We start from the raw sequence: 17303 nt of genomic DNA on the forward strand, positions 1-17303 counted from the left end.
CAATCATATTGTTCATTATTCTTTATTGTATAAATTAAATATTAATTTCATATGTCGAATCCGACGTTTCTTTGTTGTGCCTGCTGAGAGAGTTATGAAGTTGTCAATGTGGCTGGGGCAAGGACACTGCCTTGGCAATACAATCCTTAATTGCTTAAGCAGCGAATAAATATTTAGCTTAATTGTTTCGATGCTGCGCCTTCATGTCAAGCGCATTTAAATAAATTCTGTGGAATGAGTAACGACAAGCAAAACAATTGCAAGTCAAAGTCGGCCAGTGCGAGTGCGAGTGAAGGAGCTGCTCCACATGCGTGTGGGTGTCTATATGCCGATTGCCGATCCGATATATCCCCATCTACTGGCAATGCCAGCGCTTGAACCTGACATTCAGCGAATTCATATTTATTCTCCCACTGACAGCTCTCTGCTGGCAACAAATCGTTGCGATCGCTCAACAAATCGTATATGTATCTGCCTTTGTATCTGTATCTGTCTCCGTATCTGTATCTGTATCTGTATCTGCAAGTGCGACTTCGACGCTGTGTCTGGCTGATGCGTTTTTAATTGAAGTCAATTCGGCAGACAGTCAAACTGGACAGATGCAATAAATTATGGGAGTAGAGTCAATTTGATTATTGATTTCGCGAAAGTGCCCCCCAAGAACCAAAGTCAAAACCGCAAGTGCTTTTGAAATACTCTATATTTTAGAACCATTCTGACGAATGGAACACGTCTGACTATTCCTGAGTGTTGCATAGAGTGGGGCCATCGCCAATGCAGCCTGCATAGGCCATCATGTGGGGAATGGTGCTCTGCTGGACAACTCCGCTGAAGAGATGGCTCTGAGGGCCGGTGGCAAAGACACCCACATCGTCGCCAGCATGTACGCCGATAACGCCACGAATGTAGCTGGGATGAATAAAGTCTGGAAGAAAAAAGGAATAATAATAATTTATATTATTAGAACAGCTATCACTCACCCTCCTTTCCAATTTTATCAGAGAGATCGTAACGCTGGCCATTCTCGTCCAGGTACTGTTCCAGACCCACAGCGTAGTTCAGAGTGGCGTACTTGACCCCGTTCACATCAGTGTCGTCCTGGTTGAGTCCCAGAATGGGCGTGCCCCTGCCGGGATAACCAGAGATGGTCAACGGATGGGCGTGGTCGGAAGTAACCACGATCAGGGTCTCCTCTGGGTTGGTCATGCCAACAGCCTCCTGGATCGCCTCCTCGAACTGCAGAGTTTCGTCCAGCGAATAGGTCGGGGAGTTATAATGGTTTCCGTAGTCGATGAGGCCGCCCTCGACGAACAGGAAATAACCGCTGGGGTTCTTGCTAACCATCTCGATGGCCTTGCGAGTCATCTCCTTCAGAGTGGGCTCTTCCTTGGCGTCGGCCATTTTGTGGAAGCTCATTACGCCCGAGCGGAAGGTACCGATCAAGTTGGTGATCTTCGAGGCGTTCACGCTCAGCAGCTGGTCGCGGTTATAGGCCAGAACACCGCCGGGATGCATGCCCTGCCAGCGGGACAGCAGGTTCACGCCGTCGGAGCGCTCGCCCTTCTTGTTGAACGGATCCGTGATGGTGTTGGGCAGGAACTTGCCAATGCCGCCGCCCAGCATCACATCGAAGTTCTTGCCGGGAGTCTGAGTGATCAGCTGAGTGGCGATATCCGTGCAGGTAGCCGGATCGTTCTGTCCCTCGCCGTAGGTCACAATGTCCGTGTCGCTCTCAAAGAATCGATTGGTCGTCTTGGCATAGGCACCCGAAGGACTGGCATGGGTCAAAGTGGTAGTAGTCACAATACCTGTGGATTTGCCAGCATTCTGAGCCCACTCAGCAATAGAGGTCAGGCGGTTGGCGGGATCCTCGCTGCCACTGCAGTTGTTAAAGTTAACAGCGGCAGTAACTCCAAGGGCCACAATGTTGGTCTTGACGCCGCAAAGATAGGCGGTGGCCGTGCAGGCGGAGTCGGGCACCTGGGCGTTTGAGCAGTAGGTCTGGAAAGAAGATAAAAGATAGTAGATTTTAGTACAGGAATCGAAGTTGGAGACTAAAGTTTCTAGCTTTATTTTGGAGGCATTAAGAAACACTCCTGTTATAACCATTTTTAAGTTTAGATTTCAATTAATCAATTTAATTAATCTAAAATGAAATTATATTTTTCCACTCACCCTGCTCAGACCGGTGTACGGAAACTTTTCGAAACTAAGAGAGTCCTCCTCGCCTGGGTTGCCCTTTAGCTGACCTTTATGAATACGGGCAGCGGCCACTGTGGACAAGGACATGCCATCACCGAGGAACATGATTATGTTCTTGGCCTTCCTCTTATCGACTTGCGGCTGCTCTAGTTTCCTGGCAATCTCCTCGTGGGCCAGGTCATACCAGAACTGGGCGTTCTTCTCCTCCTCGGGTCCGGTCTTGCCCTTGCCCATGGCATTGGGATCGATGAGGTTTGATTCACGGGTCTTTGAGACTGTCTCCGAGCCTCCAACAAACTGCCGCTGGTTGTGAATCTCGGACACTGGAAATGGCAACGATTCCTTTGAGATTATTGATCATTTTTTTGTCAAACCGTAACACCACTCACTGTCCAGAGATGCAGCCAAGGAGACGGCCACCAAAGCGCTTAGCACCACGATAATCCCGACGAATCTCGTCATTTTGGTTAGGTGTATAGTTCGCTTGGCGTTGACAATTGAACTGATTTCTAGCCTCTTCCCACTGCCTTTTATTAACCGCTTTGGGCGGTCTTATCTGGCTTGTCATATCTTCATGTCATAATCCTCTAACTCAAGCGTCTTCCAAAATGTTCGGTTTATAGCCTGGTATTTGCCCAGTCTTTTGGCCATTAGGCTTTATGATTATATGGGGGATCTTTCGGGACAAAAGGCCTGGCTACCAATCCGAGGACCTGGACCAATTAAAAGCTAGCTGGAGCGATAAACGAACACGCTTCGGGCTCCGGTGGGCACGGCACCCCAAAATTGCGAACCGCGGCACCTGACCCCCCACCCCACACTACCAAGGTTATATCAGGGGTGGTAGGTGCTAAATTCCACATGAGTTCGCAACCATAAGCATGACCAGTAAAAGATATAGATATTATATCTTGGGTAAAGAGCCACACTGACGTGACACCAATTAAGGCTCCTCGGTGATAGGAGACATTGGGGCTGGGACTGGCACTGGGGCCTATTGCCAGTGAAATGTATTATACAATTCATCAGAGCAATGATATATCTTATATTGTTTAAGAAGATCTGGCATCTAGTAACATAAGAGGCTTTAAAACTATTGCCCAAAAAACAGGAGAAGTGTCAGTAAAATTACATGAGAAACGAGCCAGAAGTCATAATTTATTTTTATGCGAAATAATTTACAAAATTAATAAGATATTCCTGACCAAAAGTCGTAAAATTGTATTTTATGTATGCCCCAGAAACCTTTTAAATTATTCTCACATAATTGAAATTTAAAGTCAGATTTATATATTTAAATTTGTTAAATATTTATGAATTTTAACTATTTAATTCGAAGTATCTTTAAAGATTATTAAATATGTACTATATGGTAAAGTGGTGTTTTATAATCAAATGTGTGCTATCCATAGATCCCATCCATAGACCCCATGCCAGTCTACGGATACCACAGAATTGCTTCAGAAACCTTTTAATTTAGCCTCACATAATTAAAATGTAAACTAAACAAGAAAGAAAGCTAACTTTGGCCAGCCACAGTTTGTATACCCTTGCAGGTAACAATTAAAATATATCATAAATAAGCCATTAATTTCGATTCGGAAAACAGTTTTGTGTTAGTTTTTATTAATTTTAAAAAACTGCATACCAAATTTAAAATTTTAAGAAATCAAAATTTTTGGCCATTTTTGCTAATTTTAATGATGTAACCCCTTATGAAATTTCGCAAAAATGGCCAAAAAATCGATTTCTTCCGGACATATCTAGAAAGATTCCCTGTTGATGCTGATCAAGATTATATATGGTTTATGGGGTCGGAAATGATTCCTTGACTTAGAAAAATATTATTTTGTATTATAAAATCGGATTTATTATATTAAAAAACTTCTTGATTTTTTTTTAAATTAACAATTTTTTAGAATTAAAAAAATTTTTTTTTAATATTTTAACTGCCAAATTTGAGTTTGAATTTAACTGCCAAATTTGAATTTAACGTCGATCAGTTTCAGTGTGCCCAGGTGCATTTAAGCAACATTTAAGCCAAAAAATTTACAATATGGTCACATCTGGTTTGAGTCTTCGCTTTCAGTGTGCTCAGGTGCAGTTGTAAAATAACACCTAAATTTGGATTCAAAAGGTTTGAGTCTCCGCTAACTTGCGCCGGCTCCTAAATGGTTTGAAACTTGGACTTTTTATAACAGTTTATACCAGTTTTCAGCTGTTTGCTGCTGATTTCTGTTCGCCTGTTACCCCAATTTGGGAAACGGGCAATTTGCTTGGAAATGTTCGGAAATTTGGATGGGTTGCTGTAGGGATGTTGTTGTAAAAAGGTTGTTGTTGCCATAAGCTGTTGTTGGCGGCAACAAATAGGTATAAATGTATAAAATGAAATATAACAGTTTATATCAATTATTATTTTTGCCCAAGTGTTTTTATAACAGTTTATACCAGTTTTCAGTTGCTTGCTGCTGGTTTCTGTTCGCCTGTTACCCCAGTTTGGAAAGCGGCCAATTTGAATAAAAAGTTTTGCTCAATTGCATCAGTGATGCTCATCTGCATCAGTGATGCTCATCTGCATCAGTGATGCTCTATTTGGACAAAATGCATCTCTCTAACTGCCAGTGATGCTCATCTAGCTATTTTGCATTATTGGGACAAAATGGCATCTTACTAACTACCAGTGATGCTCATCTAGCTATTTTGCATTATTGGGACAAAATGGCATCTCACTAACTGCCAGTGATGCTCATCTAGCTATTTTGCATTATTGGGACAAAATGGCATCTTACTAACTGCCAGTGATGCTCATCTAGCTATTTTGCATTATTGGGACAAAATGGCATCTTACTAACTACCAGTGATGCTCATCTAGCTATTTTGCATTATTGGGACAAAATGGCATCTCACTAACTGCCAGTGATGCTCATCTAGCTATTTTGCATTATTGGGACAAAATGGCATATTACTAACTGCCAGTGATGCTCATCTAGCTATTTTGCATTATTGGGACAAAATGGCATCTCACTAACTGCCAGTGATGCTCATCTAGCTATTTTGCATTATTGGGAAAAAATGGCATCTCACTAACTGCCAGTGATGCTCATCTAGCTATTTTGCATTATTGGGACAAAAAGGCATCTCACTAACTGCCAGTGATGCTCATCTAGCTATTTTGCATTATTGGGACAAAAAGGCATCTCACTAACTGCCAGTGATGCTCATCTAGCTATTTTGCATTATTGGGACAAAATGGAATCTCACTAACTGCCAGTGATGCTCATCTAGCTATTTAGCATTAATGGGACAAAATGGCATCTCACTAACTGCCAGTGATGCTCATCTAGCTATTTTGCATTATTGGGACAAAAAGGCATCTCACTAACTGCCAGTGATGCTCATCTAGCTATTTTGCATTATTGGGACAAAATGGAATCTCACTAACTGCCAGTGATGCTCGTCTAGCTATTTAGCATTAATGGGACAAAATGGCATCTCACTAACTGCCAGTGATGCTCATCTAGCTATTTTGCATTATTGGGACAAAATGGAATCTCACTAACTGCCAGTGATGCTCATCTAGCTATTTAGCATTAATGGGACAAAATGGCATCTCACTAACTGCCAGTGATGCTCATCTAGCTATTTTGCATTATTGGGACAAAAAGGCATCTCACTAACTGCCAGTGCTGCTCATCTAGCTATTTTGCATTATTGGGACAAAATGGCATCTCACTAACTGCCAGTGATGCTCATCTAGCTATTTTGCATTATTGGGACAAAATGGCATCTCACTAACTGCCAGTGATGCTCATCTAGCTATTTTGCCGTATTAGAACAAAATGGCATCTCACTAACTGCCAGTGATGCTCATCTAGCTATTTTGCATTATTGGGACAAAATGGCATCTTACTAACTGTCAGTTAGCTCATCTAGCTATTTTGCTTTGATGTTTCTTTCATTGTCCACCGCAAGAATGCCCTTCCATTGAGCCTGTTTAAAATATTCCAACAAAAAAAAAAACCGCATCCTCCTCTCATAACTCAAAAATAACAAATTTTGTAAGGTTTATTATTTATTTCGGCTTTAAATAAATAAAAGAAGAAAAGGTGAGGCATGTAGGAATGTCGGAGGTCGTTCCCAGTGGTTTCGACTCGGTCTTGGTGGCACTTGGTCCACTTCTGCTCCTCGTCGTCCTGATCCTCCTTGCCAACGCTCTCTGTCTCGCCTTCGGCACCCGCTTTCAGTTCCTGGCAGCTTGCTGCAATTAAATTTAAAAAAAGGGTGCGATTTATTTTGATAATTTTTCAGAAACAAAACTAATTTCAGGTTCATAACTCAGCCAAAAGTGCATGAAATTCAATTCGGAAAGCTGTTCAGAATTGCCTTTTCTAAGAGTAACAAAACTGCATACTACGTTTAGGGTTCTTTTCAATTTCATTTTTTCTCAATTTTTTAGAATTTTAATGATGGTACTTACATATTTTTGCAAAAATGGTGCGATTTATTTTTGGGGAAAATAACTAATTTTCAAAGGTTCATAACTCAGTCAAAAATGCATGAAATTCATTTCGGAAAGTTGTTCTAAGTTGGTTATTCTAAGCCTAACAAAATTGCCTACTTAGTTTTGCTTTAATACTTACCTGTTATTTTTAAATAATTGTTTAATCAAAAATGAGCAAGAAACTCATTTTCAAAGGTTCACAACTCTGTCAAAAATGCATGAAATTCAATTCGAATTATTTCAATTATTTAACCAGAATGGCTCGATAGTGATCCAATTGCAATCTGCAAGGGTATACAAACTTCGGCGTGTCGAACTTAGCTTCCTTTCTTGTTTATATTGAAAAACTTCTTGATTATTTTAAAATTAAAAATATCATAACTCGGCCAAAAGAGCATTAATTTTAAATCGGAAAACTGTTCTGTGCAAGATTTTCTACAGTTAATAAATCTGCATACTTCATTTAAAAATTTTGAAAATTCAATTTTTTATCAAAATCAAAAATTTTAATGATGTAACCCCTTATAAAATTTTGCAAAAATGGCCAAAAAATCGGACATGTCTAGAAACATTCCCCTGTTGATGCTGATCAAGAATATATATACTTTATAGGGTCGGAAACGTGTCCTTCACTGCGTTGCAAACTTCTGACTGAAATTATAATACCCTGCAAGGGTATAAATATATTAGGTCATTTTATTAACAGCTTTATATGAACGGAAAAACTATATTTTATCAGTAAATCAAGGCTTACGCATTAATTATGTTTTCAGTAAACTTTTAAAGCAGCTTTATATGAACAGAAAAACTATATTTTATCAGTAAATCAAGGCTTACACACTAATTATGTTATCAGTAAACTTTTAAAGTCTCAACTTATATTCTTAAAAATTTTCCGAGCATAAAAAGCATAGCCCCAAATAAACAATAAACACATGGTGATTTTAAATTGCTTAGTACATTTTTTATTAAAGACTCAAATGCTGAGTCTTGTTGAAAAATACAACAAAATATGCCTCGTATACTAGGTAACCCAGACATCGTCATCATAATCGGTTGGCTTGGTTTTCCCTGAGTCTTGTAATTGGATTTCCCTGGCAATGAATCTCTCACGCCCGATCGCACAACTTCTGCCCACTGCCAATGCAGGAAGCATAGGCCATCAGATGGGGAATGGTGCTCTGCTGCATCACGCCGGTGAAGAGGTGACTCTGAGGTCCGGATGCCCAGATGCCCACATCTTCACCAGAGTGCACGCCTTGCTCCTTGGCAATGTAGCTGGGCGCAATGGCGTCGTCGGAGACCAAGATGTCTTCTAGGGGAAGGCGTTGTCCGGTCTCGTCCAGATACTGGTTAGGACCAGCTGCGTAATTAAGCACGGCATACTTCACTCCATTAAGATCGGTGTCGTGCTGATTAATGCCCAGAATGGGTGTTCCACGGCCAGGATAACCAGCGATGCTAACGGCGTGGCCATGATCAGCGGTCACCACAATCAAGGTGTCCTCGATGTTGGTGAGGTCTCGGGCAAGTTGAATGGCCTTCTCGAATTCCAGGGCCTCGTCCAGAGCATAGCCCGGTTGGGTGTAGTGATTGCCATAGTCAATGAGACCACCTGAAATGTAAATAAAATAAAGATATAATATATAAATGCTCCAAGTGCCAGAAAAGTGTTTTAAAATTGGTGTTTAAGAAAACCAGAATAGAATCTCATCCATAAAATGTTATATGATGATAAAGCTGATAATATATGAAGCTTTAATTCACCCAACAAATTTATATGACCCTGCTCTCTTTTGTTGGACAACCCACCTTCAATGAACACAAAGTATCCCTCCTCGTTCTGGCTTAGCTTCTTGATGGCCACCTCAGTGAGTTCGGAGAGGGTGGGCTGATAGGTTTCATCCGCGTCCATGTGGAAGTTCATCAGCTTGGACTGGAAGAGACCAATGATGCTGGACACTCGCGAGACGTTTACGCTGAGCAGCTGGTCACGGTTGGTGACCAAAACCCCGCCGTCGTGTAGTCCCTGCCAGCGGCCCAGCAGGTTGACACCATCAGATCGCTCTCCGGCTTTTCCGTGGCTATCCGTGATGGACTTGGGCAGGAACTTGCCCATGCCGCCGCCAAACATGATCTCGAAGTTCTTGCCGGGTGTCTGTGTCACCAGCTGGGTGGCCATGTCAATGCAGGTGCTGGCGTCCGCGCCGTAGCTGGTCACATCCGAGTCGCACTCCCACATTCGGTTGGCGGTCTTGGCATAGGCTCCCGATGGGCTGGCATGGGTTAAGGTGGTGGTGGTAACAATGCCAGTGGATTTGCCGGCATTCTGGGCCCACTCCGCGATGGAGGTCAGGCGGTTGGCTGGATCCTGGCTAGCGGTACAGTTGTTGTAGTTGACGGCGGCACTGACTCCAATATTGATGATGTTGGTCTTTACGCCGCAAAGATAGGCAGTTGCCGTGCAGGCGGAGTCGGGCACCTGTGCATTAGAGCAGTAGGTCTGGAAAGAAACAAGATTTCTATTAGTTTTATACTTTTTTAACACTACCTGCAATCTTGAAGTTGGGCTATAACTCACCCTGCTCAATCCCGTGTAGGGGAACCTCTCAAAGCTCAGCGAGGACTCCTCGCCAGTCTTGCCCTGACGCTGTCCCTTCAGGATCCGAGCAGCTGCAACGGTGGCCAGGGGCATTCCGTCGCCCAGGAACATAATAACATTCTTAGCCTTCAAGGAACTGGGTTGCGGCAGGGCAAGACGCTTTGTGATCTCCTCGTCGGCAAGTGAGTACCAGAACTGGGGATCCATCTCTTCCGGTGGAGTGTACTTGCCGTTGGCCACATCCGTGGAGAACCTTGGCTGAATGGCAGGCTGACCTGAGAGCTCGTAGACGTCGTGCACCTCCTTGACGCCACCGAAGGCTGGTCCGGCCAGGGCCAGGAGCCCCAGGATGGGGAGGAGAAACTGCCTCTGTGAGGAGAGCATCTTTCAAATTGCGTTACTGCTGGTGAGGTCTCACTAACTACGCCGGCTTCCACGGATTCCATGGGCTTATATGGCCTGCGGCGATTCGTGTGCGCCGGATTATTGTGCTCCAGACAAGGAGTATCTAAATTTAGTTTATTCCCCTCTGTTTATGGACCCATGACGGACTTATCTCGGTGAATACGAGTTTGCCCTATCTCGCGAAAATCATCCCAATCTAGCATGATGCCCGGCTAGTTGGGAAAGGGTCTGTTTGATTACCCTCAGCTTAGGTTACTCTGCCACTAACTACCACCACCTAGAGTGTGAATCATATAAAAAAATTTTCTCTTTCTGGGATCTTTGAGGTCATTTGAACTCCGTATTAGTGTCCAAAAAAAATGGAGATGCCGAGACCACTTGCCTTGCACATGATCCCCAAAAAGCTGAAATCACCTGTGCAAATACTTCCCGCAGCAATCTGAATCAGTGCAGTCACGTTTGCAGCTATAAATCTAGCTGGTAGTCCCATGATCTCCTAATCTACCCAGAACGTGCCCTGATTTATCTGTACAAATTTTGCAATTTCACAAATGGACTTGCCCGGACCGCATCGCGTGGACTGTGGAGAAAGTTGTTTTTGTTTAATCTGCCTGATATGGTGGATACATGAATTACAGAAATCTCAACTTGATACTAATATAATTTCCTAGAATTCAGTCTTGATAAATATAAGAAAATGCAAAAGCTTACAAGCTATTACAAAAATGAAATACAAGATCTGAGATAATCTCCCAAAGTGCAACTCTTAATTAGTAAAAAGGAAGGAGTTTCATTTCCTCAATCTTCGGGAAATCAATGCCACATACTTCAAAATTTTATAAAAATCATAATTAATTAACAAAATTCAGCAATGTTCAAACGTAGTTGCAGCCTTTTGGATAAGCTGCCCAAGCAGCAGGCTGCCGAGTGGTTGGGCGGAATCGAGACCATCATTTTCGGCACGGATGGGGTTTTGTGGCAGGAGTACGAGCCCATTGCGGAATCAGTGGATACCTTCAACGCCGTCAAAGCCAAGGGAAAGCGATGTCTGATTGTGACCAATGATAGCATCCTGTCAAACGGGAAATTGACCAAGAAGGCAGCGAGCCTGGGCTTCCAAGTAGGCGAGAAGGACGTGCTCAGCGCGGCGGGCGCCATATCGGGTTACCTCACCGACAGGAAGTTCGAGAAGAAGGTGCTCGTCATGGGCGGCAGTGGCATTTGTAGGGATCTGAGGAAGGCCGGCTTCTGCACCATGGTAAGCAAGCTAAGCTCCAACGGCCAGAGCTGGATCGAGTTCGTGCGAAGCCTGGAGCTAGATCCCGACGTGGGTGCCGTGGTGGTGGCCAGGGATGACAGCATGGACACAAATGACTTAATCGTGGCCTGTAACTACCTGAAAAATCCCAAGGTGCTGTTTTTGACCACCGGCACGGATGGGTTTTTCCCTTTTGGCAAGCACCGGATTCCGGATGCGGGCACCGTGGCGGCTGCCATTCAGGTGATTGTCAATAGGAAGCCCGTAGTCTTGGGCAAACCGAATCCCCGGATACTTGGCAAGTTGCTCGAGTCCGGGGAAATTAAACCGGAAAAGACGCTGGTTATAGGGAACACGTAAGAAACGTAGTTTTTAAGCTGAAAATTGGTTCATTAGTGAATGTATACATTTAAAATGTATACTATTTTCCAGTCTCAAAACGGATATTGTTTTTGCAAGTATCTGTGGCTTTCAGTCTCTTTTGGTGGCTGACGATAAAGTTCTTGAAGAAGCCCAGAGTATTAAAAAAGAGGGAAACGAGAAGAAGATGAAATTGGTCCCGGATCTCTTTGTAGCCTGTTTTGCTCCTCTGCAGGAGCTGTTGTGTGCCGAGAGTATGCCCGCAGAGAGCCAAGATGTCAACAAAGATCGGAAAAATTCGCAGCAAACAGCTACTAACGATTAAGAGAACTACATTTTTGTATTTTTAGTTCTGGCGTGCAGTCATTAATAGTAAAATTCTAAAAAATTTAGGATGGTATATTTAAATAACATAAATTAAACAAAAATGTGTAAGATCTAATAACAGTTTAATGTTTTCGTTATTAATTTGGTTAATTAACAAGGTGTCGGAGCACCTCCTCCCGCTGGTTGGGCATGGAAAAATATTTCAAATCTAACAGGCAGACCGTAAACGCACGGTCTGGCATTGCTGGTCGCTCATGAAAAAGTCTGGCATCGCTGTTTGTTCGACAATAAGCAAAGTTCGCCACCTTTTTCAGCGATAGTTCTCCGATCTGGTACTTTTGGTCGCTGAGACCGAAAAGTCTGGCAACACTGGGAGCTGGGACCGAAAAGTCTGGCAACACTAGTAGCTCGCACAGCAGCGTTGCCAGACTTTTGAGTCCCCGCGACCAAAAGTACCAGACCATTTTATTTACATTTTAACATTCTACATGTAAAACATTGTTTTGACATTCAGAGTGACCAGGGAAAAAATACCAAATATCGCGATTTCGGTATTTTGATTTACTTACATTTTTACACTCTACATGAGAATTCGACCCAAAAAACGAGAATTCGACCCCAAGCATGTAAAATGTAAGTTCAGAGTGACCAGGGGAAAAATATAAAAAAATATCAAATAAAAATCGCGATTTTGATATTTTGATTGTCAACAGCCCTACTATTTCACATCAACAAACAAATTTTTAATTCGGAACAAAGAACAAGTGACGGCGATAAGCGATAAGGGTTTTCCGCTTTCCACGGCTTTCCAGAGTACCACTACTCTGCGTCGCGGGTGCTAGCTGAGACTATTTTCCGGAAAATGCCCTTCAAACGGCGCTGCAAATAAACTGCAGGCAAACACCTTGAGTGCAACGGGGCTGCAAGTGTGTGCGAGTGCGTGAAAGAGAGTGTGCGAGTGTGTGTGTATACATGTGGATGAACGAAAATAAAACAACGGACCGCTCCCCGCCGCCTCCCGCAAAGCTTGTCCCCAATAGAATACGAGGAACTGCATCGCACTAAATCCCCCACGTCCCAGCCATCTCCCCCGCGGCCAGTCTCCACTCTCCGTTCTGCGCTCTCCACCCTGCACTCCCCTCGGCCACCACCACCAGGAACAACAACAACCACACCGTCGCTTCATCCACCTCCAGCAGCAGCAGCAGCGAAAACAACAACAGCAACCACCAGCGCCCTTACAACAACTGTTACAAAAGAGCGAGGCGAGAGACACCCCGCCCCGCAACCCCGTTTACAGCTCGCTCACATACGCACGCTCCGCACACACACACACACAGACAGCCAGTGGTGTCCTCGCCAGAAACTCAATCTCAATCCGAATCCCAATCGCCACCACAATCGAAGGCGTAATTGTAGTCCGCGAAGATGGACTCCGATATCGAAATGGAACTGGAATCGGACAACGATGACGACTACGACTACTACAACACAGGTGAGCAGGATTTCGGGCAACAGCAGCAGCAGCAGCAGCCTCTCCTCTCCGGGCCCCTCTCCTCCTGACAACAATCAGCGCCATCGATTTAACTGAGGCTAAATAGGCCTGTCGCTGTGGTTGTGAGGAAGTACACACACAAAGTGCCCCGGGCATGTGTGTGTGCGTGTGTGCATGCGGGTTGGTTATTCACCTTTTTGGAGGCCTAGAGAAGCGAGAATATTTGCATTCAGCACTTGACATTCGCCTTGGGTTCCGCCTGCTCCCCTTGGTGGGGACCCACCGCCTCCTCCTCAGAGCCCCTTTCCCTCCTTAGGGCCTTCTGTTTCTTGGCTTGACCATGAGGCTGAAATTATGGAATTGAACTTGAAACCAACACACACGCAAGTAGCTGCACGGCGAGAAAAGAGTAGTTACAGTTTGGGAGTGCAAATTTAAATAATAATTACAATTCAACGCTAAAGTTTGCAGTTTTATTAGTGTTTAGATTGGGCTTATGTTTACATTATTTATTTAAAATTTTAAAACAATTTTAGTAATTATTATCTGTGATCAGATAAGATGCAGTTTCCAAGCTAATTAAAGGAATATTTTAAAATCTAACTACCCCCTCATTTCTCTCCGTGTTCGAACAAGTACAATTCGTAGTTGTGAGCGGCGACTGATTGTGAGGTTTGTGTTTTGTGGCTGGCTTCATTATTGCCCGCCGCTCTTCCCACGCTCTTCTTCGCTCCGCAGCACACCGTCACACACACCGTCTCAGGTGCGTGCCCAAGTACGTACGTAGTTGCACTTTGTTTTGTGCCCGCTTTTCCGTCAGCTCGCATCTCTCGGCTCTGCCTTTCTGACCTGTCCCTTCCGCCAGCGACTTGAGACCTGGCCAAGACGCCTCGTAACAGCCAACAGCCTTCAATCAGATACCCGGTACGGGCACGGCTAAAATCGGGCATTTGTATGGCAGCCTTGTTGTGCAGCTTAGGGTTACGAATTAGCAAAAGTACAATGTTCACAAATACTCACAGGCAACACCGATAATCGGTCTAAGTATTTGGCAAATACTATTCATTTAAGCTGTTGTTAGGTATAACAGTTTTATTTTTTTATTATTAAATTGTAATTTATAAATCATACTCTTGTCTGAGGACACAGTTCAAAGTCAAACAAATGAAACCAGTTTATGCCGCAATACTCGTGTTTATGCAACTGTAACTCAGAGTCCTCCACAAATCAACCCTATTTTTGGTGGTAGATTGTGATTTCAGCTGTTATTTAACCCCGTTCTCACTTCTACAACAATAGGAAAATTAAAGACAAGATCTTAACTTTAATAAATCCATTTATAATAAATCCCAAAAACTCACTGACTTACCTATTTCCCTTACAGGCGAGGACTGCGATGTGGAACGCCTGGATCCGAAACGAGCCGATCCCGAGTACTTCGAGTACGAGTGCCTAACTGTGGAGGACATCGAAAAGCTGCTCAACGAGCGCGTGGAAAAGCTTAACACCATCCTGCAGATCACGCCCTCGCTGGCCAAGGTGCTGCTGCTGGAGCACCAGTGGAACAATCACATTGTCGTGGAGAAGTACCGCCAGGATGCCAACGCGCTGCTGGTGACGGCGCGCATCAAGCCACCCACTGTGTCCGTTGCGGATGCAGCTTCCACGAGCGCTGCGGCGGCGGCCGCTAGCGCCCAGCTGCTCCGACTGGGCAACAGCGGATACAAGACGACAGCCTCGACGGCGCCACAATACCGGAGTCAAATGTGCCCCGTGTGCGCCAGCTCTCAGCTGGGCGATAAATTCTACAGTTTGGCCTGCGGCCACTCGTTCTGCAAGGACTGCTGGACCATCTATTTTGAGACGCAGATCTTCCAGGGCATCTCCACGCAAATAGGCTGCATGGCCCAGATGTGCAATGTTCGGGTGCCGGAGGATCTGGTGCTGACGCTGGTCACCCGGCCTGTAATGCGCGACAAGTACCAGCAGTTCGCCTTTAAGGATTACGTGAAATCACACCCGGAGCTGCGCTTCTGCCCCGGACCCAACTGCCAGATCATAGTGCAATCATCGGAGATCTCCGCCAAACGTGCCATATGCAAGGTATGCCACACGGGCTTCTGCTTCCGGTGCGGCATGGACTACCACGCGCCCACCGACTGCCAGGTGATCAAGAAGTGGCTGACCAAGTGCGCCGATGATAGCGAAACGGCCAACTACATTAGCGCCCACACCAAAGACTGCCCCAAGTGTCACATCTGCATCGAGAAGAACGGCGGCTGCAACCACATGCAGTGCTTCAACTGCAAGCACGACTTCTGCTGGATGTGCCTGGGCGACTGGAAGACGCACGGCTCCGAGTACTACGAGTGCTCCCGCTACAAGGACAACCCCAATATTGCCAACGAGTCGGTGCACGTGCAGGCGCGCGAGGCGCTCAAGAAGTACCTGCACTACTACGAACGCTGGGAGAACCACTCCAAGTCGCTCAAGCTCGAGCAGCAGACGATCGACCGGCTGCGCCAGCGCATCAACTCCAAGGTAATGAACGGCAGCGGCACCTGGATCGACTGGCAGTATCTCTTCAATGCGGCGGCACTGCTGGCCAAGTGCCGTTACACGCTGCAATACACCTATCCGTACGCCTACTACATGGAGGGCGGTTCACGGAAGAATCTCTTCGAGTACCAGCAGGTGGGTTTCCTTAGCCACTACATCTTGGATGAACTCTCTCTAATAATCTCTTTACTCCACAGGCGCAACTGGAGGCTGAGATCGAGAACCTGTCGTGGAAGATCGAGCGGGCCGAGACGACGGACCTGGGTGATCTCGAGAATCAAATGGACATCGCTGAGAAGCGTCGCACCACCCTACTCAAAGACTTTTTTCCAGTGGATGCATAGGCAAACGATACGCTTCCAGAACCACCAGGACATAATTGAACATAACCGAACAGACAGCTTCTCCCGTTTAGCACAAAGCAGGTACTCGATTCGATTTGATTCGACCGACTGTTGAAGAGGCGCGACACGACAGTACAGACGCTTATTTAAATTAAATTATACACATATTTACAGACATGTATCCATCTAGAGGTAGCCTAACGACGAGTAGCTAATTTTTAAACTAAACTAATAATCAAGTGCATATAGACTAGAGTACGTAGCATAGAGCATAGTCGACTACTTGAAGTATAATATTTATAGTTGTGACATTCGAAATCACTCAAAACGATCGGTTAAACTGCAATACCACGCCTTGCGCAGAACGTTAACGATAGTAGCTGTACTATAACTATATAAACTTAGCTACAGACAAACCAGACGCATTTCAGTGGCCAAGTGTTCCAACAGTTTTCCAAAAACTAGCCCAAGCGACCCGACGAAGTGCAGTAACAATTCTAAATTTATAGCGCAGCAAGTCAAGCCGATCGACGGCCAGAACCTAAGTTTTAAATCTCGTATTAACCCAGAGCTGGGACTGAGAGCAGCAGCCCAGCAGCGTTAACAGCATCAAGTATTCGTAATCTGTATCTCGTAACTAACCGCAGCACATCAATCGAACGCCAGGAGTCTTGAAGTATAATGAAACTAGAGGTACTCCCCGCCCCCGTCCCGCAACCCCGTTCCTTTCGATTCTCACTCAATTCTCGATTAACGTTGTAAGCTGAACCATAAATTATATTATAGAATTACGCTATGTATGTATGCTTATGCGACTGAATTTGAATTAAATTTACACTAGATATACCATAAATTATATTATACGTTTTCTGCGCATCTAATTGGTTTTAATTTTAAACAAAAGTTCATAAAAAACGGGCAGCAAGAATAAGTTTGGATTGTGGACTGTGGGCCGAAAGCTCCCCAGTGAGATGGCCACCGTAAACCAAAGTTGGGCTTTCTAGAGTGCAGCTTTCACTCAAAAGCTTGGATTTCGAAATTCATGTTTCGGTCTAGATTCATTTGACTCAACTTTAAATATTTTTACTCAAATTTTTCTTAAATCATAATTTATTATAACAGAGAAAGGAAGTTAAATTCGAGAAGCAATTGGATTTGAGTGCGAAACTCATAGTCATTGGTTAAAAAATTGAATTTAAAATTTAAAAAAACCTTTTTTTTACTTTTAATTTACAATGTTACACTAATAA

General features: G+C 44.4%; 4 protein-coding genes across 4 annotated transcripts; 2 read left to right on the forward strand and 2 right to left on the reverse strand.

Annotated features, from left to right (window-relative positions):
- Nucleotides 1-717: 717 nt before the first annotated feature.
- On the reverse strand, nt 718-2689 carry Alp7 (Alkaline phosphatase 7). Its single transcript, XM_017169519.3, has 4 exons — nt 2592-2689; nt 2176-2525; nt 981-2001; nt 718-925 (listed from the first exon to the last, which is right to left on the reverse strand). Exons 1-4 carry the CDS (start codon nt 2662-2664, stop codon nt 738-740), a joined length of 1632 nt encoding a protein of 543 aa, XP_017025008.1. The 5' UTR covers nt 2665-2689; the 3' UTR covers nt 718-737.
- A 4956-nt stretch (nt 2690-7645) lies between these two features.
- On the reverse strand, nt 7646-9730 carry Alp8 (Alkaline phosphatase 8). Its single transcript, XM_017169504.3, has 3 exons — nt 9285-9730; nt 8516-9206; nt 7646-8318 (listed from the first exon to the last, which is right to left on the reverse strand). The coding sequence occupies exons 1-3, from the start codon at nt 9687-9689 to the stop codon at nt 7813-7815; spliced, it is 1602 nt and encodes a 533-aa protein (XP_017024993.1). The 5' UTR covers nt 9690-9730; the 3' UTR covers nt 7646-7812.
- A 765-nt stretch (nt 9731-10495) lies between these two features.
- LOC108076646 (chronophin) lies at nt 10496-11775 on the forward strand. Its single transcript, XM_017169578.3, has 2 exons — nt 10496-11324; nt 11401-11775. Exons 1-2 carry the CDS (start codon nt 10582-10584, stop codon nt 11651-11653), a joined length of 996 nt encoding a protein of 331 aa, XP_017025067.1. The 5' UTR covers nt 10496-10581; the 3' UTR covers nt 11654-11775.
- A 598-nt stretch (nt 11776-12373) lies between these two features.
- On the forward strand, nt 12374-16863 carry ari-2 (E3 ubiquitin-protein ligase ari-2). Its single transcript, XM_017169831.3, has 3 exons — nt 12374-13150; nt 14535-15844; nt 15907-16863. Exons 1-3 carry the CDS (start codon nt 13084-13086, stop codon nt 16051-16053), a joined length of 1524 nt encoding a protein of 507 aa, XP_017025320.1. The 5' UTR covers nt 12374-13083; the 3' UTR covers nt 16054-16863.
- Nucleotides 16864-17303: the final 440 nt, after the last annotated feature.

Source organism: Drosophila kikkawai, chromosome 2R (assembly GCF_030179895.1).
Source record: "Drosophila kikkawai strain 14028-0561.14 chromosome 2R, DkikHiC1v2, whole genome shotgun sequence".
NCBI classification, from domain to species: Eukaryota; Metazoa; Arthropoda; class Insecta; order Diptera; family Drosophilidae; genus Drosophila; species Drosophila kikkawai.